The sequence below is a fragment of the Gouania willdenowi genome, chromosome 3 (assembly GCF_900634775.1).
Source record: "Gouania willdenowi chromosome 3, fGouWil2.1, whole genome shotgun sequence".
NCBI lineage: Eukaryota > Metazoa > Chordata > Actinopteri > Blenniiformes > Gobiesocidae > Gouania > Gouania willdenowi.
In genome coordinates, this window is record NC_041046.1 from 45,469,334 (window position 1) to 45,495,792 (window position 26,459).

The 26,459-nt window shown below is 37.6% G+C and overlaps 1 protein-coding gene across 1 annotated transcript in view; it reads left to right on the forward strand.

Annotated features, from left to right (window-relative positions):
* Nucleotides 1–26,459, forward strand: part of neo1a (neogenin 1a) — a 257,814-nt gene that overhangs the window by 204,903 nt on the left and 26,452 nt on the right. The window contains 12 exon segments of the mRNA XM_028473556.1: nt 16,801–16,834; nt 16,836–16,894; nt 16,897–16,944; nt 16,947–16,962; nt 18,648–18,802; nt 20,866–20,891; nt 20,893–20,947; nt 21,342–21,360; nt 21,624–21,669; nt 23,089–23,227; nt 23,773–23,822; nt 25,147–25,291. Of these exon segments, the coding sequence (XP_028329357.1) occupies nt 16,801–16,834; nt 16,836–16,894; nt 16,897–16,944; nt 16,947–16,962; nt 18,648–18,802; nt 20,866–20,891; nt 20,893–20,947; nt 21,342–21,360; nt 21,624–21,669; nt 23,089–23,227; nt 23,773–23,822; nt 25,147–25,291 (792 nt within the window).

Sequence of the window (26,459 nt, forward strand, 5' to 3'; positions counted from 1 at the left end):
TGTTTTGAAGAATGAAAAACTCCAAAAAAGGGTTAAAAAAATAAAATGACTTTTTTTGAAAAAGTTAAATTTGTTGTTCTTCAAACCTCATAAAAATAAAAACAGTAACAGTAATAAAGCTAAAGTCATAAAGTGCATAGAGAAAAACTTTTTCTATTTTTCATGCTCAAGGTTCAGCAAAGCCATTCTAGCACCCCCACCGGCCTCTACGTGCCCCTCAGTTTGGGAACCACTTATCTGAGCTGAAAATGCAGGATTGTTGATGTTCACGGCTCTCGTTTAAAGAAGCTTAGGTTTCTATTTAAATCTCAACATCTGCAAATACCTGACGCCCACAGGAAGGGGTGGAGCCTAAACAAAGTGGGATGAATATTATTATTATTATTCTTATTATTAATAATAATGCATTGGATTTTATATAACGCTTTATCATAGACAGAATGAAGGCATTATTCTTTCACTCCACACTTAGTGGTGGTAAGCTACTATTGTAGCCACAGCTGCCCTGGAGCAGACTGAACTTAGAGTTGGTCTTTGATTTTACTAAAACTATACCTGTACCTGTTTTTGTAAATAGTGCTGAGGTCGAAATTGTTGAAAATTGTAAATTTCTTGGTGACATTGTCAAACGATCTAAGCTGGACTTCAAATATAAGTGAAAAAGTCTCACCAGCGGCTTTTTTTCCTGAAAGAATTTATTCCGAATAATTGGATTCTTTTACATTTTTGCTGCTGTGCTATAGAAAGTTTTCTTACTTCTGTAAACGCTACGGCAAAAGAAAAGAAAGCTTTAAATGTCGTTGTCCGATCTACCAGTAGAACCATCGGTGTAGAACTTTCTAACTTGTGTCTCAGGCAGTAACCATGACTACGGACCATTCTATCTATTTATCCTAAATGTCACCACAACAAAAGCTGTGATGTCTTTGACCTCTGATCATTATTTTTTAAACTCTATTGTAACCTTTTTAACTATGTTTCTTGTTTGTTTTTAGGACTTTTATGAATGAATGTTTGACAGTGCACTTTGAGCTACTTACACCTTCTTTTTCAATGTGGATTTATACTGAAAATGGTAAATAAACTGAATCTGAATTCCATAAATAAACTAAATATCATGATTTACATAGAACGGTTGAAATAATAACGGTAATAAAGCTTGTATTGTGTACTCTGCACAATGTTCCTCTGCTGCTTTCCTAAAGTGAAACCTAATAAATCATAAAGCATCATGGCGTCCAAACGATGCCCCTCCCACAGCTGATTTCAGTACGCTAAGTCTGAAGTAATGATGACACTAGTCTTTTCTTTTGTTTAAACTGAGGATGGACGAAGTGAATTAGTCAGGCAGCTGACCAGCTACCTAAGCCCCGCCCTCAGCCATACTTTAAGGCAGGGGTGTCAAAGTCATTTTAGTTCTGGGGCCAAATACCAAGTAGTTTGATCTTAAGTGGGAACACAGATTTTAGGCGGGAAACGAGCAATTTCAACACGAGTGTCTCCACGTTTGCACTTTACACTACATATAAATCATATACAGTATAAAGTATGTAAGGCGTCGACAAATATCCAGGCAATGAGTGACAGGATTTTCTCCTTTAAATTCCATTGATTTTGTGATGAATGTTTTATTTAATCTGCAGTCATGTAATAAAAGCATGGGAAAATTGCGATGTTCCAAATATTGTGTTTTTTTTTTTTTTAGAACAGATGAGATATTCTACAACTGAATTATTTGGTAATTTAGACAATAATTTATGTTTGTCTGCCTTTTTAAATTTTGTTGACTGATTTGAGATGGTCTCAGTTTGCTCTGCTTTTGGAGGCTGATGTGATGCTTGAACACATTCAGACCCTTTGGTCTCACTCTGCATCACCACCTGCTCTCTATGATCATCCAACACTCGGGGCACGGCGTTAATTGCAACAGCCTCAGTGTATTCCTCGATACGTGTGTGTGTGTGTGTGTGTGTGTGTGTGTCCACTACAAACACTCCTCCTGCTCTCTGCTGAGCCTTTATACGTGTGGCCCACACCTCAGGAAGTGGATAGTTGTGGACACAGGCCCAATGGGTGGAGAACAGCTGATCATTTTATCACTGGCTCAGTTTGTGTTTGGTTTCCTCCAAACAGCTACTCAACGTTTGCTCTGAATTCTAGATGGATTTATTTTTATTTATTAATTTATTGGAGGATAAGCCCTCCAACTGTTTCTGCAGCGTTTCTAACCAAAGTCCAGACCAATTATGCTGCGTTCGCAGAAAGGTCTGAGGTAAAACGCTCAGATGATGTTTGTTTTGATATTTTTCAAGGTGGAAAAATGTCTGCTGGGGAAATACTCAAACATTATTGGTATATGATGTTACACATTGTTACACATATAAATTTGTCCTCTGCAATTTAACCCATCCCCTGGGGGGCAGTCGGCAGCCATGTAAGGCGCCTGGGGAGCTGTTCATATAGTTCATAGCATACATATTATAAATATATATATATATATTTATTTATCAATGTAGCATCTAGCTCAGACAGCTAGCAAGAACAGCTCGCACGAACACTCGGACAGTGCTAACCGCTACATGCTGCTACCACGTTGATAAATATTATTATCTGAAGGAGAGAAAAAGCAACAAGTTCAGTGTTAAAAGTGTTTTTACTGTTTATGATGTGCTAACATATACTGTAACACTACATATGATGTTTTATTTCATTTGTATTTTCTATTATTTGTAGATTGACTAAAGTACACATGAATGTGACACGTAGCCCTCGGGTCTCGTCTCACATTCAGACGAATATAAATGTCTACAAGTCTGATAAAAAATAAAGACACTTTGTTATATATCAATGTTTTATTCTGCCACAATAATTTAGTTTAAAGGAAAATACTTCAAGTTGACGATGTTTCACAGCTATTTTAGGCGCGATTAAAAAAGAATAATTAGATTAATTAATTACAGAACATAATTAACTAATCACACCATTTTTCCAATCACTTGACAGCACTAATTAAAATCACCAAAAGTACAACATTGAACGACGGAGCAGCAACAAATTGGCTTTTTTGGTGTTTAGTTTCGTACCCACAATGCCGTGTGTGAAGTGAAGTTGTTTTTGACCAAAGAGAATTCTGTGATCTGTTGGCTGATTTTTATTAGTGGAAATAGTCTTTATATCTTGACACTGTACGTACAGCGTCATCATTGATCCATTGTGTGTTTCTGTCTCTCATCAAGCTTTATCTCACTTCAGAAATCAGAAAAAACCTCGGGGTCACGAAAGTTCTCCTAGTTTCAGACCCAAACTACTTCCTGGACATTCCACAGCCATGTGCATTATGGGTAAACTAGTTGCTAACAGATGTGTGCAAATAAGAGTGCAACTGCCAAGTGTGGACTTGGATCGAGCCTAATTGCAGAGTTTGATGCCGTCCAAGTAAATACCTCCTAATGTTCCGTGTTGTCGACAGTTAGTGTTTGAGTTTTATTCACTGTTTCACAATGAAGATGAAAAAAGAACAGAAACTTTCACGTTAATTTAAACTAAATAATCAATATTTATTTGAAAAGCCTGAACAATTATTTTATGTTTTATTAGATTATCCTATCAGATGATCTTTTGGTCTGAGGTTTGTTTAGAGTGAAATTGTCCTGATCATCGGCTCTGACTGACAGACATGATTATCAAACTTCATGTGTGTGAGAAAAGCTGACGACTCTCGACTCACGACCCTGTGATTTGTGACATGGAACTAAATTTAATAAATGCTGATGTGAGATGACTGAGAAACACGTAATTCTATGTTCCAGACAACTCTTCCAATCTCAACCAATAATAATAATAATAATGGCTTGGATTTATACAGAAACCATTATTTATTCACACCAGTGGTGGTATTAATTAATTAAAAACTCTCTTGGTGATCTGGGCTCATCTGTTAAAACCAGCCTCAGAAACCTTGGGGTTGTTATTGATCAGTCCATGTCTTTGGAGGGACATTGTCGTCAATTGACTAAAAACTGTTTTTACCACCTGAGAAATATCTCTAAAGTGAGGTATTTATTATTAAAATCAGATCTAGAACTGGTCATACACACATTTATATCATCTCGTATTGACTACTGTAATTCTGTTTTTACATGTTTTAATAAGTCGACCCTAAACAGACTCCAGATCGTTCAGACGCTGCTGTCAGACTTTTAACTGGTGCTTCTAGAACATCCCACATCACCACCATTCTAGCTACTCTGCACTGGTTCTAGTTAAGTTTCACATAGAATATAAAATATTAGTTCTCACGTTCTGAGCATTACATGGTCAGGCCCCTAAATATATCTCAGACTTGTTGGACCCCTACTCATCAGGGCGATGCCTTCAGTCTTCAGACCAGGGTCTCCTAAAGACCCCAAAAACTACATGTAAGACCAGAGGAGACCTGGTGTTCCAGACTCTGGAATAACCTGCACCAGTCTCTCAGGGAGCTCAACTGTGTGGTTACTTTTAAAAACTGTTGAAGACTTTACTTTACAGTAAAGTTTTTAGTTACTGGATTTTAATTATTATTCATCCTTTAATGTTGCTGTTCTTATGATATTTATGCACTATTGTTTTATTATTCTATTGTGTTGCACTTTTACCACAACTCTGTACAGCACTTTGTGATTTTATTTGTAAAAAGCGTTTTATAAATAAACTACTTACTTACTTACTGGTAAGCTACAATGTAGCCATAGCTGCCCTGGGGCAGACTGACTGAAGCATAGCTGCCATTTGGTGTCTATGGCCCCTCCCACCACCACCAACATTCAGGCACAATTCATACCCATTCATATGAGGCAATGTGGGTAAAGTGCCTTGCCCAAGGACACAATGACAATGACTTGGTTAGAGCAGCATTAGAACCCCCAACCTTTCAGTTATTGAACGACCCACTCTACCACTCATCCACGCCCCGCCACGCCCCCCCCCCCCCCCCCCTACAAACCTGTATCAGCAAACAGAAGAGTGCTATCCTTGTCACTCATTGGGGGCGTGGCCCCGAATGGAATTGCCTCATTACTGCCTGAGTGCTCTCTACCCTCACTCTGTGTTTATGAGCACTGGCATGTGATACATAGACATGTGATACATAGACATGTGATACATAGACATGTGATACATAGACATGGGATACATAGACATGTGATACATAGACATGTGATACATAGACATGTGATACATAGACATGTGGAGGAGTCTCGTTCACTACATCAGGTAATTAGAGTAGATTTGGAGAAATCTACCTCTGATAACACACAGTGGGTTTTTATTCATTTTTTATTGTTTGTTTGTCTGAACCACATTAACCCCTACAGGGGCGGAGTCAAAGGCGGAGCCTAATGGTATACGATGTATAACAGGAATGGACAACTCTATCACAGCGGGGACCACAAACGTGATTGTATGTGATCCAAGGGCCACATGATTAATATTCATGTCAGCATTTAGAATCATGAGCTATCTGAGCGTTAATACAGTGTTTGTGTGTCTTTGTTGTTTTCAGTTGTGTTTTTTTGTGTTATTGTATTTGTGTGTATTTTTCTGTCACTTTCTGTATTTTTGCAGTTTTCTTTAGTTTCCTGTCATTTTGTGTAATGTTATTTACAGTGTGTCTCTTTGAAGCTATTCTGTAATGTGTTGATGTTTTTGTGTGTTGTGTAGTAATTTAAGTGGTTTCCGTGTCTGTCTTTGTGATCATTTTGTGTATTTTTTGAATTTTTTTGTGTGTTTTTGTGTACTTTGTGCATTTTGCTGTTGACTTGTGTGTTTTGGGAGTTATTTTGTGTATTATGTTCGGTTCTTCTTGAATTACAATTTTTATTTTATTTTTCTTATTTCATTTTATTTATTTTTATTTTTATTATGTATTTTTCCTGGATGTGTGCACTTGTATTTAGTCCCTATTTAATTAACAGTCTTTAAATGTAAAGTATATCTGATTCTGATTCTGATTTTTGGGGATTTGCTTTTGGGGCCACAAAAAAATGAGACTTCGGGCCACATGTGGCCCCCGAGCCGCCAGTTGCTTATGTCTGATGTTTAATATAGGATTGTTTTTCTCCTATCGTTGCTCATGTTGGCAGTACTTTAGTAAGATCTTTTTTTTTCATGCACATGTTCCCACTGGGACACAATTTGACACATGAAACAAACGGTGAACAGATGGCGCTGCTCGCTATGAACTCCCCAGGAATGACCAGCTCCACTTACAGTAGAACTATCCACCAACTGGAGAAATAAGTCCACCTGATCCCTGCTTCACATTCTGAACACTAACAGTGATATAATGAAAGTGTTATTATTATTATTTTACACAGGCTGTAATTACTTCCACATGGAGGTATTTCATACGTCTGGTTCTAGGTTTGTTGTATTCTAGAGGAGGATCCTGATGCATTAATACATGTTGTATAGCTGAGGATTTGATGATAATGAGAAATCAACGTATTTAAAGGTGAAATCAGATAAAGTCATAGTGTAGTAAAAATCAATAAATCAAAGATCTTTTGCTCGAAAATAAAATGTAAAATGTTGAAGTTGCCGCTCAAATATTTATTTTGATCTCCTCTGTAAACAATGAAATTGTCGGGAATGTTTGGTGCATTGCATTGTGGGATGTGGAGTCAGAAGTGTTTCTCCTTTATTCTTACTGTGGTTTATTGTTTGTTTGCCAATCATTCAATTCCTTTTAAACCCAAAATAAACTTCAACCGTTGATTTGCCACAACTTTCAGTGTAAACAGCATAAATGTGTTGAGAAGTCACTTTGTCTCTGGAAGAACGTTTAAACAAAATAAGATGATTAAACCTTTACTGTTATATATGATCTTTGACAGAGCTCGTAATAAAGTTCACTACAGGTACGGTTTTAAACAGTAGCAGTGGCTAATATTATTTATCGCCCCCTGTTGGTTTATCCACACACAAGTGTTTGTAGCAAAAGTCACGATTAATCCTACATTGAGGAAATTCTTCAGGATCATTGATTTAATTTAGAACGTAAACCTTTGAAATGTGAGGGAAATTATTCATATCTTGTTAAATTATTGTGAACCAAACTTTATAATTATGAAATAATTCAAACATTGTTGTTGCAAATGGACAAGTTTAAACAAAGTTATGGCAAACAATAAAGTCACATAATAATAATAATATAACAACAATAATGGCACAGCTCTTTGACTCCATGACACAACACAGTTTTTAGAAAAACTTGACATTTTTTGCTGCAACAATCACAAGTTATTTGTGTGCGTTTATCTTAATATTCCTGGAACTTCATGTTTCACACTATGGTATTTTCTCCAAGTCAGCTTTTTTTGTATTTTTTTTTCTTAATATTTTAATAATATTAATACCATACTCGTGGGCTTAATGGAAACATCGATTTGGACATTTTTTGGATCGATTGCATGGTCAAATATCCCGATATATCACTGAATCGATTTTTTCTTACACACTTATTAGCTAACGTGCAGCATTATAACATGGATATTGTAGCTCAGTATTTCTATGTTTCTGATGATATAATACCGTGAGGATGTCGTACTGTGAAGTGTATATATCGTTACATCCTTATTTATGGAAACCGCATGTATGCGCGTTATCCAGGAAGTTTATTATTATTATAGTCATCTTAAAGATGGAAGTCCTTGTTTTAATCACAAATAAAATGGGTTCAAAGTGACCAAAAATGATGGAAAAAGAGGTGAAATGGGATTTTAAAAACTACAGAAATAAAAAGTGTTCAAAACTGGCAAATAATGGACATGACAAATGGTGAATGTGGTTAAAGTGGCTAAAAATAATCCTGAAATATGGTGAAATGAGGTTAAACATGACAATAATGGGTCAACATATGTAACATTAGGTAGAAAAGTGTGGACACACACACACACACACACACACACACACACACAGTAATAGGAAGTGATAAATGTTAGAAAAACACACGTTTCCCCTCCCCCCCACCCCTCCTCCTCCTGTTTTCTAAAAGTAGATGAGTGAGTAATAAACACCAGCGTATGGTTCCATCACAGTGGGGGGCGGGGGGGGGGGACTTTATTTATTCTGGTCCAATGAGCAACTCTGAGTGGTTCCAAAGGGAGATGCAGCTGTTTCCACCTCTGGAGACATCACATTTAGACCTTTTCAGGCCCCTCCCCTTTCTCTGAAAATAAGATAATAGCTTTTTAACTTCACTGAACTTAAACTTAATTGAATTGTTTCACAATCAGGTCCTCATGTGAGGTAAGTTCTTTTAAACTAAATGAATAAGTTATATTAACTGATTTAAGTTGGAGCAGTTAGTGCAGGGGTTCAAACTCAGTTTGATCTCAAGTGTTCCACAGATTTTAGTTTAGATTTTAGAGTAATTTTTACATTATTGTTCCCTAGTTTGCACTTATACATATACATAAATACAAAATATGTAAGAAACTGACCAAGTGATCGATATTAGTCCCAACAGGATCTATAATTTACATTTTCTAGGTTTTGTGACCAATTTCTATCGATAACGCATCACTAGACGAAACATTTATCGTCGTATCAAGATATCGTCACACTCTTAATATCAATATGAGGAACCTGATTAATGCAGGTTTAAATGAGAACAATAAGACGTTTACTGTCGTCACTAAAGCATAAATGTGAATTAAACTCAGAACTTTGAGTCACTTCACATCTGCTGAAATGTTCTTTTTTGAGTAGATGAAATCCTCCCTATGGATGTACACAACATCAGAATCAGAATCAGAAATGTTTTATTTGCCATGTACAGTTTTGAGGGACAGTACAAGGAATTTGACCTTGGTGGTTGGTGCACAAAACAAGCAACAAAAAGAAATAAAAGAAATAAAAACAGAACAACAAAGCACAACCCAGCAACAATAATAATAATAATAATGATAAATATAAAGGATGAGGGATAAATAAAGGATAGATAGAGAATAAAGGATAAATAGGATAAATATAAATATAAATATATATATACAGTGCAGCAGGTATCAAGCTGGTGGAGGTGGTGATCGGGTGGGGGGGGGGGGGGGTGGGGGGGGGTTCAGTGGGTGACTTGGGGTGTGTTCATGTGGATGGTGGCAGAGGGAAAGAAGCTGTTTTTGTGTCTGGAGGTTCTGGTCCTGATGGACCGAAACCTCCTACCAGAAGGGAGAGATTGAAACAGTTTATGACCGGGGTGGGAGGGGTCGGCCACAATCTTTCCTGCACGCCTCAAAATCCTGGAGGCGTACAGGTCCTGGAGGGAGGGCAGATTGCAGCCGATGACCTTCTCTGCAGAGTGGATGATACGCTGCAGTCTGGCCTTGTCCTTGGCCGTAGCTGCAGCGTACCAGATGGTGATGGAGGAGCAGAGGATGGACTGGATGATGGAGCTGTAGAAGTTCACCATCATCTTTGTTGGCAGACTGAACTTCTTCAGCTGCTACAGGAAGTACATCCTCTGCTGAGCTTTTTTGATAAGGGAGCTGATGTTCAGCTCCCACTTGAGGTCCTGAGTGATGATGGTCCCCAGGAAGCAGAAGTACTCTACAGAGCTCACTGTAGAGTCTCCCAGGGTGAGGGGGGGTGAGGGGGGGCTGGGTTCTTCCTGAAGTCTGCTATCATCTCCACTGTCTTTAAAGCATTGAGCTCCAGGTTGTTCTGGCTGCACCAGGACACCAGCCGGTCTGTCTCCACCTGTAGTCGGACTCGTCTCCATCAGCGATGAGACCGATGATGGTCGTGTCGTCTGCAAACTTCAGGAGTTTGACCGACTGGTGAGAGGAGGTGCAGCTGTTGGTGTACAGGGAGAAGAGCAGAGGAGAAAGAACACAGCCCTGAGGAGATCCAGTGCTGATGGTCCGGGGAGCAGAGATGGTTTTTCCCAGCTTCACGTGCTGCGTCCTGTCAGACAGGAAGTCTGTGATCCACCTGCAGGTGGAGTCTGGCACGTTCAGCTGGGAAAGCTTGTCCTGAAGGAGAGCTGGGATTATTGTATTAAAAGCAGAGCTGAAGTCCACAAACAGGATCCTGGCGTAGGAGCCTGGGGAGTCCAGGTGCTGGAGGATGAAGTGGAGAGCCAGGTTTACAGCATCGTCTACTGACCTGTTGGATCTATAGGCAAACTGCAGGGGGTCCAGGTGGGGGTCGGTGATGTCCTTGATGTGGGAGAGCATGAGGCGTTCAAAGGACTTCATGACCACAGATGTCAGAGCGATGGGTCTGTAGTCATTAAGTCCCTGTGATCCTCAGCTTTTTAGGGACAGGGAACGATGGTGGAGGCCTTAAAACAGGCTGGTACGGTGCATGTCTCCAGTGAGGGTGTTAAAAATGTCTGTGAACACTGGAGACAGCTGATCATGCACAGTGCTTCAAGGTAGAGGGAGAGACAGAGTCCGGTCCACAAGCCTTACGGGGGGTTTTGTCTCCTGAAAAACATATTTATAACTCCATTGTTTCCCACGCTGTGCCTCCCTGCTAAGGTGTTATTGTGTGTTTTTAGAGTAAAAAATAAATAATAAACACAAAGGAATGTTTGGCATCTCGTTGGAAAAGCTTGTGAGACGTGCAGTGGCATCCGTCACTGGTTTGGATCTGAATGAATGATGAGCTCTAGAGGTTTGGTTCTCGTGTGCGTCACAGTCTGAGTACAACAATCTGTGTGTGTGACTAATCCAGTACGGAGGTAAACTGATTTTAAAAAATGCTTAAAACATCACATCAGTTGACATCAATAAAAAAATCGACCAATGATAAAAAAAATATGATTGTCATGATCAGATTTAATATGAATACAACAGCTTATTATTCTAAAGTTACATTAACTGTTATTTATTGCAGAAATGCACAAAACTACACCAAAAAAGATACAAAAATAGACATAATAACTCCAGAATCACTACAATGTTGACAACAAAACAATAATTATACAAAAAAAACACAATAGAAAGATACAAAAATACACATAATGACTCCAAAAAACATACATTATAGAAAAATAGAAAAAAAAAACAAATATATATATATATAAAACTGAGTAAGAAACAAACACATTTATAATATTCATGTCTCATAGAATTAAACCAGATAAATCACACACAATTTACACCCATAAATAAACCCTTTATAACACTACAGAGTACAGTATCTACACCTCTATGTACGTCCAACCTTCAAACACATACTCATTTGGACATAATTGACAACTCTACTTAAGCTCCTCCCCCCTCAACTGTCCTACTCGTTCTGAGGCTTTTTGTAGCAGTTTTGTGTTTTTTATCTTGTTTTTTACTGTATTTTCCTGCAATGTTTGTAATTATTAGCATTTTTAATGGATTCTTGCTCTTGTTTTGTGTATTTTTCTGTCATTTTCAACATTTACTTTTGGGGGCTGCATGAAATTAGACCGAGGGCCACATGTGGCCCCCAGGCCACCAGTTGCCTACAGTATGTGTGATGTAATGCTTACTATTATAACTAGGGACTTGTTTTGTTCACTAGTACAGTGTACCACCTACTAATATCAGCAGATATGAGTTAAAGTAGAGCTGATGTCACATTTATTGCTCAAACGCTTTTCATACTCAGTGGTTTGAAAGCACTGATCTAGAGCGTGGACGATTGTTTGGCTCCAAGCGTCGTCGGCGTGGCAACGACTGACACTTCTTTTGTTCAGACGGAATCCAACAATCCACGCTAAGCTCTTGCAGAACGAATTTCTGTCAACGCTGGTTCCTTTTTGTCTGTGGTTCAGTAAACGATGACAGCCACAGAGACAGATGTAGCACAATGCTAATGGTCCATTACAGAGTCACTGCTTTCAGTCTGCAGCAAAGGGAACCGTAAACACAGGAGGAAATAACATTGTGTGTGTGCGTGTGTGCGTCAGTTCTTTCTTTCTGTTCGTTTTCTCGCATCATGCAGACGTGACTGTGTGAATCCAGTTTTAATCACATGACCGCTTACAGAACAAAGAGGGACATTAAGGTGATGGAGGATAATGACAGTCATCATACAGTATATCTATGTATAGAGCTTTATGTGTGTGTGAGCTGTTGTTTAGGGAGCGTGTGTAACCGAGGTTGAAAACCATCACCTGACGTCTCCGGTTGATTTACTCCACTTCTCCTCTCCACTCCTTTAAATCTGACAACTCTATCATTTCAGCAGCTCCTCAACGTGTCCACACACTGACTCTAGAAACACAGGAGAACTCCTCTAAACCTGCACACGTGTCAAACACAAGGCCCGGGGGCCAATTCCAGGCCCTTACAGCTCCTAATTTGGCCCAAATAGATTATAGTCATTGTGTACATTTCCAAATAATTCAGTTTTTCAACTTGGAGATATTTGGCATCATTTAATTAGATACGAGGTTTATGTTTTCATTTTGCTGATTGTGTATCATATACAGTAGAAAATAATTTTTCATTAATGAATGAGTGAAACAGAAATGATTTGTTCTCTGTTATGATGTTTCCTCTCATTCATGCATCAGTTAACATTCTGTAAATGACTGTGTGAGCTAAATGTAGACATTATGTTTCAGACAGGGGAGCTTGCAGCCCTTTGTCTAATTTTGTGCGACACTCAAAATAAATTTACAAAAATACATTAAAAACCAGCGATAATAAACAAAATTAGACAAAAAAATAAGAGAAAAAGAAAAACCATCCTCAGAATAACCCCTGCTTCCACCTTTAAACATGTTTGTGTAGTTTCTATATCACCCACGTTCGTAGTTTACCAAATGTTTTTTACCATTACTTTTAGTTTGTAGTTTTATTCTTACTGTTTGAATTTTGTCCTAAAATAATTCATCTCCGTGAGAAAAGATTTATCTCAGTAAATAAATACTATATTGATGTTTCTGAGCAGGGAAAAAAAAACCTTTTCGCTGTCCAATGATAAACTGACACAGTCACAGCGCTAAAGGGCGGAGCCTATTAGCACACACTGTGATAACCAGAGAAACATTTCACGCTAACAGTTCACTAAAGGTTCAACTGACAACAAACTATTGTGGACTTAGTGATCTCACAGTGAGTGGTTCTAAATATAGCTGCTCCTCCTAATATATGATAATAAATAAATGTATGAGCTGGTGTATCTTGTCACTTTCTACACTAATCTTAGCTACTTTGTATTTGTTACATACTATAAAAAACATGATCAGAAAATAATAAGAAATAATTCCTGCCTGTGGCGATCAAACTTCAGCTTTGATTGTTGTCAATATCTATATTATATTTGTATTATTATCTTTTTTTTTTTTTGCTTGTATTTAATAAACAGTCTTTTACTTAATTACGTATGTTTATTTTTCTTTCTTTCTTTGTTTATCGTTTATTCTTCATATTTGTAATATTTTTTTGAGCCACTGTAATGTCAGTAATTTCCCCCTGGGATAAATAAAGTATTTATTGAAATAGGGTCATGACCCAAAAATGAAGCCTTTATTCAGTCCTCCATGCCAGTAGGTGGCAGTATAATCGTAATATTATGTGCAGTAGTGTAAACTATCTTATCAGTTATTTTATCATCATAAAGTTTACGTGTGTGTGTGTGTGTGTGTGTGTGTGTGTATTTATTATGCACATCCACAGTAACCTTCCTCATTAAGCCTTAATGATGCTAATTCGTTACCTCTGGCACAGACACTAATGACACTATTCATCAGCTATGAATAGAGATGGGCAGCATTAGCAGTGGAGGCTAACGTTAATGCTAACGCTAATGCTAACGTACTGTAACAGTCTCAGACATGTACGTTGGTGATTGGTGGAAAACTGTCAATAAACTACAACTGTCAGAACATAGAAACATGATTAGTTAGTTAGTGTTTGTTTTTTCATCTCACAGATATGAAGAAATAAAAGATATTTGAGCTTTTATTACTTTTTAAAATCTGTCATTATTACCATCAAGTGCCAATAAAACACTAAAATGTTTCTGTATTAATGTTGCACAAGATGAATTCATCAGTTTTCAGTATTATTATATTATTATTATTATTATTATTATTAGTCAGTTTTCAAGTTTTTTTTTCTTCTTCTTTTTTTCTTCTTCTTCTTCTTCTTCTTCTTCTTTTCTTCTTTTCTTCTTTTTCTTTCTTCTCTTTTCTTTTTTTTTTCTTCTTTCTTTTTTCTTTTTTTTTCTTCTCTTCTTCTTTTTCTTCTTTTCTTCTTCTTTTCTTCTTTTCTTCTTCTTCTTCTTCTACCACTTTATTGGTAGTCGTTTCACCCAAAATGCTTCAGTTCAGATATTTTTCTGGATAAAGTTAATAATTAGTGAGCATGATGAGGATAATCACTGATCATTTAAAAAGTCATGATGTTTTAATAACAGGCGTGGCCGTTAACAGGGAGGGGCGTCTCAGTTTGCTTATGTTACTGCTGTCGTCACGGGTAACCATCATTGTATTGGAATAAATAACGCTTTGAATGAAGCAGACGAGCTCCAGGGCAGAAAAGCAGACGTAACCTGTCAGACATCAGTTGTAGAAATTTAGAGAATCGTTAAATTAAGTAAATTAAGTTCATTCAGTTTCTACTTAGGGTTTGTTTTCTTAGCCTTTTATAAATGACAAAAACAGGCAAATTATAGATACAGTCCATAATAACACTCCCTCTAAAGCCTGAATTATTTAAACTAAAAACATACAGTTATTAGAGCTATGATTAATACGTAGGACATCAGGTTACAGATGAAAATCACAGAATTTACTTCCTGAAACCAAAATATCACGTATTAAATTCTCTACTGCAGGTTTTAAGACGTTATTACGCATTCACACATTATTTTTCTCCCATAAACGGGTTTTTAAATACAATCGTAAACAGATGGAAATGTAGAAATCTTGCAAAATGAAGGACTTCAAAATAATCGTGTATATTTGAGGCTCAATAGTGAACTTATGTTTCCATCATAAGCATGTTTGATAATAATACAAACCCATAAAAACATCTCATTATTATTCTGTTAATCTGAAGGTATCTTTAATCTGTTACAGACATGAAGAGAAAGTTAGTGTGTGTGTGATAATATCTGTACACACACACATACGTTCGTCATAATTAAATTCCCTGCCTGCGGTGCTTTTTGTGTAAACTGAATGTTTGAGCAGGAATCACTGATTTCTGTGTATTTTATCTTTTATTGAGACGCTGTGATTCTTATCTAGCAAATGTGACCATTTATCTTAAAACCAAGTGTACATTACTTTATTGTTACATAAGTTTAAAGCATGGTGTTGTTTTACCATTATTATTATCATTACATATTTTGTTCAAATTGTTTCCCAATTTTAATCAAAATATTATTATTATCAATATATTATTATTAGTATTGAGTTTCAAGATTAACTCCAACCTTCATAATAATTAGAGCTCCTGTCCTGTACTTGATTGTTTATATTATAAAACTATAAACTAGTTTATTTTATTATGTGGGTTGCTATAGCGCCCCCTGGTGGGAGGGAGGCTAATGAAAGGCTGATGTGCTTTTGTTTTGTTGTATATTATTGAATTCTGTTTTATCTTGGTTCAGTTAATCACCGTTTTTCATCAATGGGCATCTCTCAAACAAAAAATTAAAATATGTTATGTTGCCAGAGTCAGAATATCATTAAAAACCTTTAAAAGTGCAGACGTATTATGACCAGTCATTGTTTAAACATGTAACAGATTATGGTCTGATGATCAGAAAATGTTAATGTAAATGTTAATGTAAATGTTAATGTAAATGTTAATGTAAATGTAAATGTTAATGTAAATGTTAATGTTAATGTTAATGTTAATGTTAATGTACTGAAGCTTTGACCTGATGAATGAATGGAAACATGGTTCCCTCTAACATTCTTTCCGTATGCGTTGGTTTCACCCCCTCGCCGTCATTCACTCCCCACGTCTGACCACGAACGGTTCGTCTGAAGCTAAACACGCCACAAAAACATTTCTGTGGTTGTGCTGAGGAATGTTACAGTAGCAACGTTATGGGACACCAATGCTGCTGTTTTAAAAACGGTCACTTTATTACAGTGTTTGTAAAATAATCTTATAATACAGTGGTTCTCAAACTGGGGGCAGCACTCCCTGGTGAGGAGGGGAAGTGAGAACACCCTTGCTGAACATTGAAGCAATGAAAATAGAAGAATAAAAACTTTATTAATACTGCTCTAAAATATTTAATTGCACATTTTATGTTGTTTGTATGAGTTTTTGTGATTTCATGTGTTAATGATGTTTCAATATGAAATATTTATTGATATTTAAATGAAAATCATTCTTTTTAACCAGAAGAATGAAGTCCTGAGTTGTTGATCAATAGTTTGAGTTTCTATTGATTTGATGTGATCGTCTGTTAACCAATGGATATATTGATCCAGATACTTAATGAATAATACAGTAAATGATGAACAGGGAGGGTAGTGTATGCGCTGCTGACACTAACTGTGCGTTAGAGCGTACGTGCGTGTGTGTGCATGTGTAGCCCCCCCCCCCCCCGTCGTGTTTTTATTGTCAACGCAGTAGAAAGTATTTAATTTCTGTGGTTTCTTGTCACGCCAAAGTCTTTTTTGTTATTATGTTATTTTGTTTTTTCTTCTTTTTTTGTTCCTTTTCTTGTTTCACTGTCATTCCCCCCCCCCCCCCCCCCCCCCGTCCACTACACTATTCCTTCCATCCCCCCCGTCCCACAGACGTAGCCCTGCCCTCTTTCCCCCCCCCTCACTGACTCCTAACACTACTGACCATGTAACGCCAGGCTCCGTAGGTGGCCCCCCAGCAGGGCCCACACCACCCCCCCCGGGACGTGGTGGCTTCCCTGGTCTCCACCCGCTTCATCAAGCTGACGTGGCGCCAACAGCAGAACCTCATGGAGACGACTTGACGTACTCAGTGTTCTACAGCCGGAGGGAACCAGCAGGTGTGTGTGTGTGTGTCTGTCTGTCTGCGTCTGTGTATGGTGTGTGTTTTCTGTCTGTCTGTCTGTCTGTGTCTGTGTGTGTCTGCGTGTGTGTGTGTGTGTGTCTGTCTGTCTGTCTGTGTGTGTGTGTCTGCGTGTGTGTGTGTGTGTTTGTCTGTCTGTCTGTGTCTGCGTGTGTGTGTGTCTGTGTCTGTGTCTGCGTGTGTGTGTGTCTGTCTGTCTGTGTCTGTGTGTGTGTGTGTCTGTCTGTCTGTCTGTGTCTGTGTGTGTGTGTGTCTGTCTGTCTGTCTGTCTGTCTGCGTGTGTGTCTGCGTGTGTGTGTGTGTGTGTGTCTGTCTGTCTGTGTCTGTGTGTGTGTCTGCGTGTGTGTCTGTCTGTCTGTGTCTGCGTGTGTGTGTGTGTGTCTGTCTGTCTGTCTGTCTGTGTCTGCGTCTGCGTGTGTCTGTCTGTCTGTGTCTGTGTGTGTGTCTGCGTGTGTGTCTGTCTGTCTGTGTCTGCGTGTGTGTGTGTGTGCGTGACATGTTTGGACTGCCAACTGTCAGTGTTCCTCAGAGGCATCTGCTGATTGCTTTGATAAGTTTTTTTTGGCCATGACAGTTGACAGTCCAAACATGTCAGGAGATCAAAGTAAAAAAAGTTATCTGAATAAATGAATATATATATATATATATATATATATATTATATATATATTTTCAAAAAAGAAAATAAAATGTTAAGTTTAACATTAGTTTAATTTAGGTGAAGTTAAAATGTAACTAAACCCCCTGTTTTCTCCTGACCTGTCACTAGGGGGTAAATTAGAAAAACTGCCTTGATTGTGGGCGGGGCTCCTGTAGCTTTTAAGCCACGCCCACTCTATACTATTAAAATCTCTATAAAGAACAATCTATGCTATGCTAACTAGCCCCTCTATATTCCCTGTTGTCTCAGTCCATCCTACTCACACAGATGGTCGAGTCCACAGGTGATCGTTTGTACAAAAGGGGCGGGGCTAACAGTGACGCAGATGGTCCAATGATGTCACATGTTCTTGTTCTCAGCTAATTGCAAAGATCAATTGTAATATCCTGGTTTCTACCCATAGAGGTTATTAACTAAATATGAACAATTGAAATGCTTGTCTAAAATATTGAGAGTTGGATCAGGATCAATAAATATCACTACTTTATAACCTAATACATCTGTTTTTAACAGGCCCTTAGAAAAGGAGCTTTTATTATATTTTATTTTGTTAGCAGGATTTCGTTAAAACTGATTAACAAATTTTGACAAAGTTTTAAATAAATAGACCTTACACCATGGAACATTCCATTAGATTCTGGAGGGAATTTGGATCAATATACTGATTATTACAGTAGGACCTACTGTATGTTATTAATGGGGTTTTCCTCTAAGCCTTTAAAATGTGAATGATGATGTTCTATGATCAGGATCATTGATCCAGATAAGTGACAATAACTGATAAAAAGGTGGTTTGCTTTGTTTTTGTAAATATAACACAAAGACCTTTGTTTTTATGGTTAAATGAGTTCATAAAGTATAAGAACCTTTATTTCACTAGATACATATGATCAAAGCACAGTCATCACTGACGTCAGTATCTCATTAAAATGAGATTTATTTCACTCGTAAAATCTAATAACTACATACAAACATGTGCTGTGTCGCTGTGTGTGATGTCAGGGAGCGCGTGGTCAACACCTCCCGTCCTGGAGAGATGCAGGTCACCATCCAGAGTCTGATGCCCGACACCAAGTATCGCTTTAGGGTCGTCGCCCACAACAGCAACGGACAGGGAGAGAGCTCAGCGGCGCTCAAAGTGGCCACGCAAGCTGAAGGTAACGCACACACGCACACACACACACACGGCGTGCATTCAGTGTGCGTGCGTCCAAATCTTTCCATCTATGACTTGGGTGGGTGTGGTCAACCTGCTGTCAGCGATGTGTCACACACGCAGAAAATGACTCCAGACATACAAAATGACTATTACATTAAAAACTAATGGAAGATTGACAGAAAAACACACATATTAACAGAGGAAATGACTCAAGACACAAAAAAACAGAAATACACAAAATGACTTCACAAACAATTAGTAAAAATGTTTCAAATACAGAGAAGAATTTTCACTACGGTGATTAATAAAGTATACATTGTTATTATTATATTATTCTGCTACCTGACACAGAGCTCTGTCCGGCCCACGCCCCCACACACATCTGGGTCGCTGCTCCGCTTCAAAACCAGGAAGTGGGGGTGGGCCTTTCTCCAGCGATTCACTCTATACCGCACATTGTGACTCACTCCGGTGGACCAATTTTATGAAATGATTTTTCAAAGGTATTATTGCAGCCCAGCCCAAACAAATTGACGTTGCACACACCTTTTGAACCAAACAGCAGCCCATGTTGAAAGTCTCAGCTCTCTGTCCCTGAGCCGCTGATATATTTGAGACACACACACACAAGTTGTACTGAGACTCTCAGAAGGAATACACTCGTATCCACACCGTGTGTGACAAACAGGAGCTCTTTTTCTTCTTCCAAGGACAACCTGCAGCTACAGCCACATATCCACATATATCTGCTGCTTAAACCTCACACTCATTGTTTCTTCTTAAATCCAGCACACACACCCAGAAATGTCACTGTCGACATATTTACGGCGTGCACTCTTTGTAGGGAACAGACAGAAATAATTGCAACATATTTCTCCCACGCTGTGGCTCTCACTGGGCTTGATGAAAGAAAAACGATGCGTTTAAGGGCGATGTCCACTCTAAATTTACGTGTGTTACATTGGGTATTAGATCCGTTTATTTACAGGACAATCAGTGATAAAGCATCCGTTTTACTGCTGCTGACAGGATTATAGTAGCACAACGTCCTGTTGGAACAGAGAGCGAGTGTCCAATCAATGAAGACGACCACTTCTTCACAAAAGTAATTACAGTGTTATAGTTTAATGTCTATATAAATGGAATAAATTAGGGATGTGCCACACATGCAGCCCTCACTTTGTTTTTATGCAATGATGCAATAAAAATAGAACAAAATGACTGCAGACGCGACAAACGGCAACGAAATGACACAAATGGATGCATGAATACAGAAAAGGACTCGAAAAGCACATTTAGAACATTTCTAACCTGTGACAGAAAACACACAAACAACAACAAAAACACAACAAAATTATACCAAAAACACAACAATGTCAACAAATGACACAAAATGCGAGAGAGACACACAAAACAAAAACAAAATCACAACAAAAATATAGAAAAGGACTCCAAAAACACAAATGGAAAATAAAAATTCAAAACTGTGACAGAAAACCCACAAAATACTCAAAATGACTCCACAAGAAAAACAACCACTACACACACAAACACACACACACAAAAGAAACCTGAAAAAACACAGAAAAACACACGTGTTGACAGACAAAAACACAAAATGAAAACAACAGAAATGCACAAAATATTAACAAAATTGTATAAACTGACAAAAAAAATACACAATTTTTTTTTAAATTCCACAAAATGACTTGTGATTTCAGACATGCACAATGGGAGAGAAATACACTAATTCACAAAAAACACAAAAATGACAATACATTTACAAAGAATGACATACATAATGTCAAAAAACACAAAATGACTCAAGACGTACAAAACAACCAGAGAATACACAAAATTACCCCAAAAACACATGAATTTACAGAGAACAGAAAAAGCAAAGAAAAATACAAACATTGACAAATTGAAAACAAAAGCCCACATTACATTTTTAATTAGAAATAAGTCTTTCTTTTAAATAAACCAAAGTGAATAAAAGCAGAGATGAATATATTCAGCTTTTAACTCTTCTTCTCTCCTTGTCTTTCCTCTTGTCACCAGTCCAAGTTCCTGGCCCCGCCCCTAACCTTGCAGGCCACACCCACTTCACCCACGTCCATCTCTCTGAGCTGGGAGGAAACCCGTCATCGGCAATGGAGAAGTTCTCACCTATAACTCTACTACACGGACAAAGTGTTGGCAACGAACAGTGACGGAGCAACTTCACAGCCTCAGCCAATCAGAGCCCTCCTCCTGTCCTTTCATCTCTGATCAATGCCTTTTTAAAACGAGCCACCTGTTAAAGGGTCTGATACCCACTGAGTAGTAATGCAACTAAAAAACTACAAAAACAATGTGCGTCATGTGTTAAACTCATGGCCCGGGGGCCAAATCCGGCCCTTTGGAGAATCCAATTTGGCCCTTTGGAGAAAGTAAAAATAACAGAGAAAACATGAATCATTGTGTAAATTAAACTCAGTGGTATTTGCAGGTGATCACAGTTTTCCCTGTGCTTACTGTATATCACATGATTACAGTTATTGTTAATGTTCAACTGTTGAAAAAACTCAATTATTACAAAACCTTCAATTTCCCTCCAAATTATGACATAATATTTGCTCTAATTAGATAGAAAATTAGTCAAAAAATCTAGGAAATGTAAAGTGTAGACCCTGTTGGGATGATATCTGTCACTTATTGCTTGGATTTTGTCAGTTTCTTACATATTTAGTATTTTATGTATACGTAAAAGTATAAACTAGGGAAAAATAATGCTGAAATTATTTGTTTTCCTGCACAAAATCTGTGGCCCACTTAAGATCAAACTACTTTATATTTGAACTAAAATGAGTTGACAGCCCTGATGTACAACATGAGAAACACAAAGATATTAGAGTCAATGCGTAGTGTGCACAACATTTCATCAAATCTTACGACAGCTAGTGGAGTTCAAAGGTCACCATCACATCCATGTAGAAGAAGAATAAGATCATATTTCACTCCCAGTGTCTGGATGGTGCAGCTGAATACAAACAGGATCAGATGTGATTGAACGTGAACCAATGAGCTACAAAAACACGTGTTAGCTGTTAGCTCCATCCTATTAGCTGCATGATTATAGCAGCATTAAACTAGAAGAAGATGAAGGATTTCACTAAACGTTCATCAGTGTGCTTTGTTTGGTCCTCACTAGGGCGGGGCCAATTTTTCTAGAAAACATCTCAAATTTTTGAAAGAAAAATTTGAGTTTCAATTAGATTTTTTTTTCTTTTTCTTTGCACTTAAAAATGAGTGCAGACATCAGATATATTGTCAGTAGTGCAACTTTATTGCTGTGATTGTCCTCAAGAGTTAAAATGTATAGAACAATCCTAAAATCCAAAGTGAATGAGACTCTTCTCTGAGCATCTCAGCATAGTGTGAATAAAACAGTAAACTATGTCTAACGTTGTTATGGAGACTTTTACTATTGAGGTCCCTGAACGCCCCGTGACTTCAGTCGAGCAGCCAATAGTAACGCCCTAAACGGCTGATGGAACACACGTGTTAGTAGAAAGATCTCTGACATTTCTAAATGTTATTTTACAGAATCAGGAGAAGGAGAACAACTTCACTGTTTACTCAGAACACTTTGATTATAATATGCTCAAACATTTAAACATGTTTAAAAATGATTTCTTACCTGTTTAGCACTTAAAGAATATCTGTAATATTACGTGAATATCTGTAAAAGTCAGTTTTTTCATCATTACCATGGATACCAGATTTCAACTTGTAAATGCATCACGTAAACAACAACTAGGTGAGAAAATACATCAATAGAAGAAAAGCCACAGTTACATTAATATAATGCATTAAAAGCACCCACATGGGGCGGTGTGTAGCTCAGTGGGCTGAGCGCCCGCCCCATGTACGGAGGCTGTAGCTCCTCACCTGCAGCGGGTCCAGGCTCCTGCGTGTCATTCCCCGCTCTCTCTCACCCCCCTCCTGTCAAGCAACTGTCATATAAAGGCCACTAGAGCCAAAAAAATCCTATAAATAAATAAATAAATAAATAAAAGCACCCACATAGCATTAGTTTGATCAATCTGGGCACACAGCGGTGGCAACGCACCACACATTTTAGCCTTATACTTTTTATTTTTTAACCCTACCACTTTTTTTCTGACACTAATTACACAATAAGAGTTGGTCAATGATTTTCTGAAAATGATTTTGTGGAGGTAAATATTCCTTAGGGTCAGATGGACCCATGGATGAAACGTGTTGTGTTGTTCTCTGCAGGACGTTGACGTGGACGGTCGGTCTCACACTATGACGGGCTTAAAGAAGAACACTGAGTACAGTTTCCGTGTGGTTGCCAACAACAAACACGGCTCAGGCGTTTCCACTGAGGACGTCACTGTGAGAACCTTTTCTGACGGTCAGTTCACACAATACACCACTGGTTTTATACAGGATTTTTTTAATATTACATAATTTCATGGTATTTTTATATAATGTATAATATATAGAATAGACCTTTATTAACACAATAGAATAGCACACAGTAAGAACAAAATAAATACCAACATAGGATAATAGTGCAAATATATATGAGTGTGGGACAGACATAAATTAGAACAAAATAAAATACATTTAAATTGAATTAAAAAAAAAACAACAACAAAAAAATACATGTGCAAATGACAAATGAAGTAATATGGTTGGGGGTATCAGAGTGGTGACAGTTAATGATATTATTATTATGACTGAGTGCTTTGGGATGGGGGGAGGGGCTCACAGCAGCACAATGGCATATTTTCAGATAATAATTAATTTGTTTTTAAAAATGTTTTTTTAGAATAATTAGCTGTAATTGAATCATTTATCACAACGAGTGGTTGAAAAAAAAACCCTGGAATATATCATCATATTTTTAAAATAAATCACAGCTTATTGTTTCTTTTTTCTCCTTTTCCTTCACAGTACCAAGCGCCCCCCCTCAAAACCTCACCCTGGAGGTCCACAACTCAAAGGTGTGTGTGCGTACGTGCATCTGTTCTCAATCTGCGGTGGCAGTGATAAACGTACTACACACTATAGTATATACTGTCTACAATAGACTATAGTATATAGTAGACAGTATATAATATAGTATATACTGTCTACTATGGACTATAGTCTATACTGTCTACGATGGACAGTAGACAGTAACAGCTGTTTAATTAGCTGTTTTCCCACCATGAGCCATATACTATAGTATATACTGTCTACTATATACTATATACTATAGTATATACTGTCTGTGTCTACTATAGACTATAGTCTATAGTAGACAGTATCTGAGCATATTTCAGTCACAAATACATTTAACAAAGTGACGTTATTCATAAAGGAAATCAGGTGAGGATAAATCAAAGAAAGGGGGAAACGTGCAGGTAATTAGTTTAATTGAATTTTTTTAATTTTTGATTCATTATGAAATATAATGTTATTTATTCCGTTATTTCAATACATTTGTTGATTTCTTATTTGTCAGGGTTATTTGGGGGGACAATGGGTGCATTGTTCAAAGTGGGAAATAACCAAAAATAGTTTGAGAACCGCTGTCATAAAGTCAGACAAATTAAACTGGGAAAAAAATAATTCATGTTATCAAATTTATATTCACTTGATTTTTAGCTCATATTTCACCTGCAGAGGAAAAAAATAAATCATGTTACTGTAAACTTATCGACCCGTAATTTGTATATATATATGTATATGTATAATATGTGTATATGAGGTGTGTTCACTTCCCTGATGATTGTCAGCAGTTCAATCAACAGGTTTGTGTGTGTGTGTGTGTGTGTGCGTGTGCGTGTGCGTGTGTGTGTGTGGAGAAAGTGTTAATTAGCTGTTTTCCCACCATGAGCCATCCCCCATGTGTCTTTTAAACACACACTGATTTTCATGCATGTAGATGTACACACACACACACACACACACCTTAAAGACACACTGTTTAATTATCCATGTGTGTTTGTGTCTAATGCACCAGTTTAAAGTGTGTGTCCTGTTGTTCACACATGAACTCTTTCACACACTGCAGGATCTACACTAGCTAAACTATGAGCTTCAGATAATAAATGTCATACTAACATATTACTGTACTCACACTAGTATTTTATGTATACATATACACATACTGTATATATATATGTGTGTGTGTATATGTATAATATGTATATTGTACATATAGTAGACAGTATATACTCATTGAGTTTGTAGTGTGTAGTACATTAGTGGGTCATTTACTACACAGTCTAAATGTTAAGTACATGTGACTCATTATAAACTCTTCTCCCCTCCCCCTCTCAGAGCATCATGCTGCGGTGGCAGCCCCCGCCCCTCATTGGCCAGAACGGCGAAATCACCGGATACAAGATCCGCTACCGTAAAGGCCCCCGGAGGAGTGAGACGGCCGACACCACGGGGGGCGGACAGCTCTCTAAGCTTGTTGATGGTAACGTTTCAGCCACACGGCTTTGATATTAATATTAATATTAATACAGACAGTAACCAACCACAGTATTAAGGAACTTCTAAAAACTTTTTTTTGCTATTTTTTGTCAAAGTTTGGTCTTCACTGGTGTCTAGAGATGACTCATCACTACATGACCATATGTATGAGTTTTCACCTAAAAATCTTTGTGAACAAATTGTCATTTCTTCCAAAATAACTCAACACAGTCGTAATTTTCTCAAAAGTAGAAACTAAAATTCTTGGTTAATGCTAAGTTAAAGCTAGGGACGGTAATTTTCTACAGATACACTTTTTAAGTTTTTGGTTCAAATTGTCTTTATTTCCTGACAGAAATTAAGGTCTATGTTCTCTGAAAAAGGAACAAAGAAAACCCATCATCTGTAGCAGCTGTAAATCTGTAATAACTTCCACCAATGAAAAGAGATGCTTCGGTTTTTTTAACCAATCACGTGTCCCTGTTTCCCGGCTCGTTCTCGACCCCTCACACTGAAAGCGCGTCACCACTGGCAGAGTTAAAACTGAGTTTTTTTAACATAGATAATGATAAAGTTTAGTGTTTACTACTGTTGAATGAGACAACGTAGTTTCTAGACAATACAAGCGATGAGCTGAGATCTGCTTCTGCAGCACGGCGCTCGTGCATGTGAGTGAGGCGGGGCACAGAGAGGAGGGGGGAGGTGGGTAAAGGCGGAGCCCCCTGAAGCTACAGTCATAATCCTGCTAGCTTTTGCAAATCAACTTCCCTACCTTTAATGCTAATCTAATATTAATGCAAATGCTAAGGTTATGCTAGGATAATGATAGGTTAATGCTAATGCTAGATTAATGTTAATGCTAAGTTAATGACAATGCATAGCTAACATTAATACTAAGCTAATGCTAGGTTAATGCTATGGATAGATGGCTCTTCTGAATTCTGTGATGCGGATCACAGTCGTTACATCCTCATTGTCATTTTCTTCAGAAAATGTTAATATTCTAGTTATTATTGCTATTTTTTTATAAGTTTAATTTTTAATAAGAACTGAATGCAAAAAAGTGAATCCTGGGAGATGGTAAATTATTTATCATCTTTTTGTTTAGTTTTTACAATCATTAGTAAACACTTAGATAAACTGACAGCAGATAACTTTAAGTCCTTTTAAAC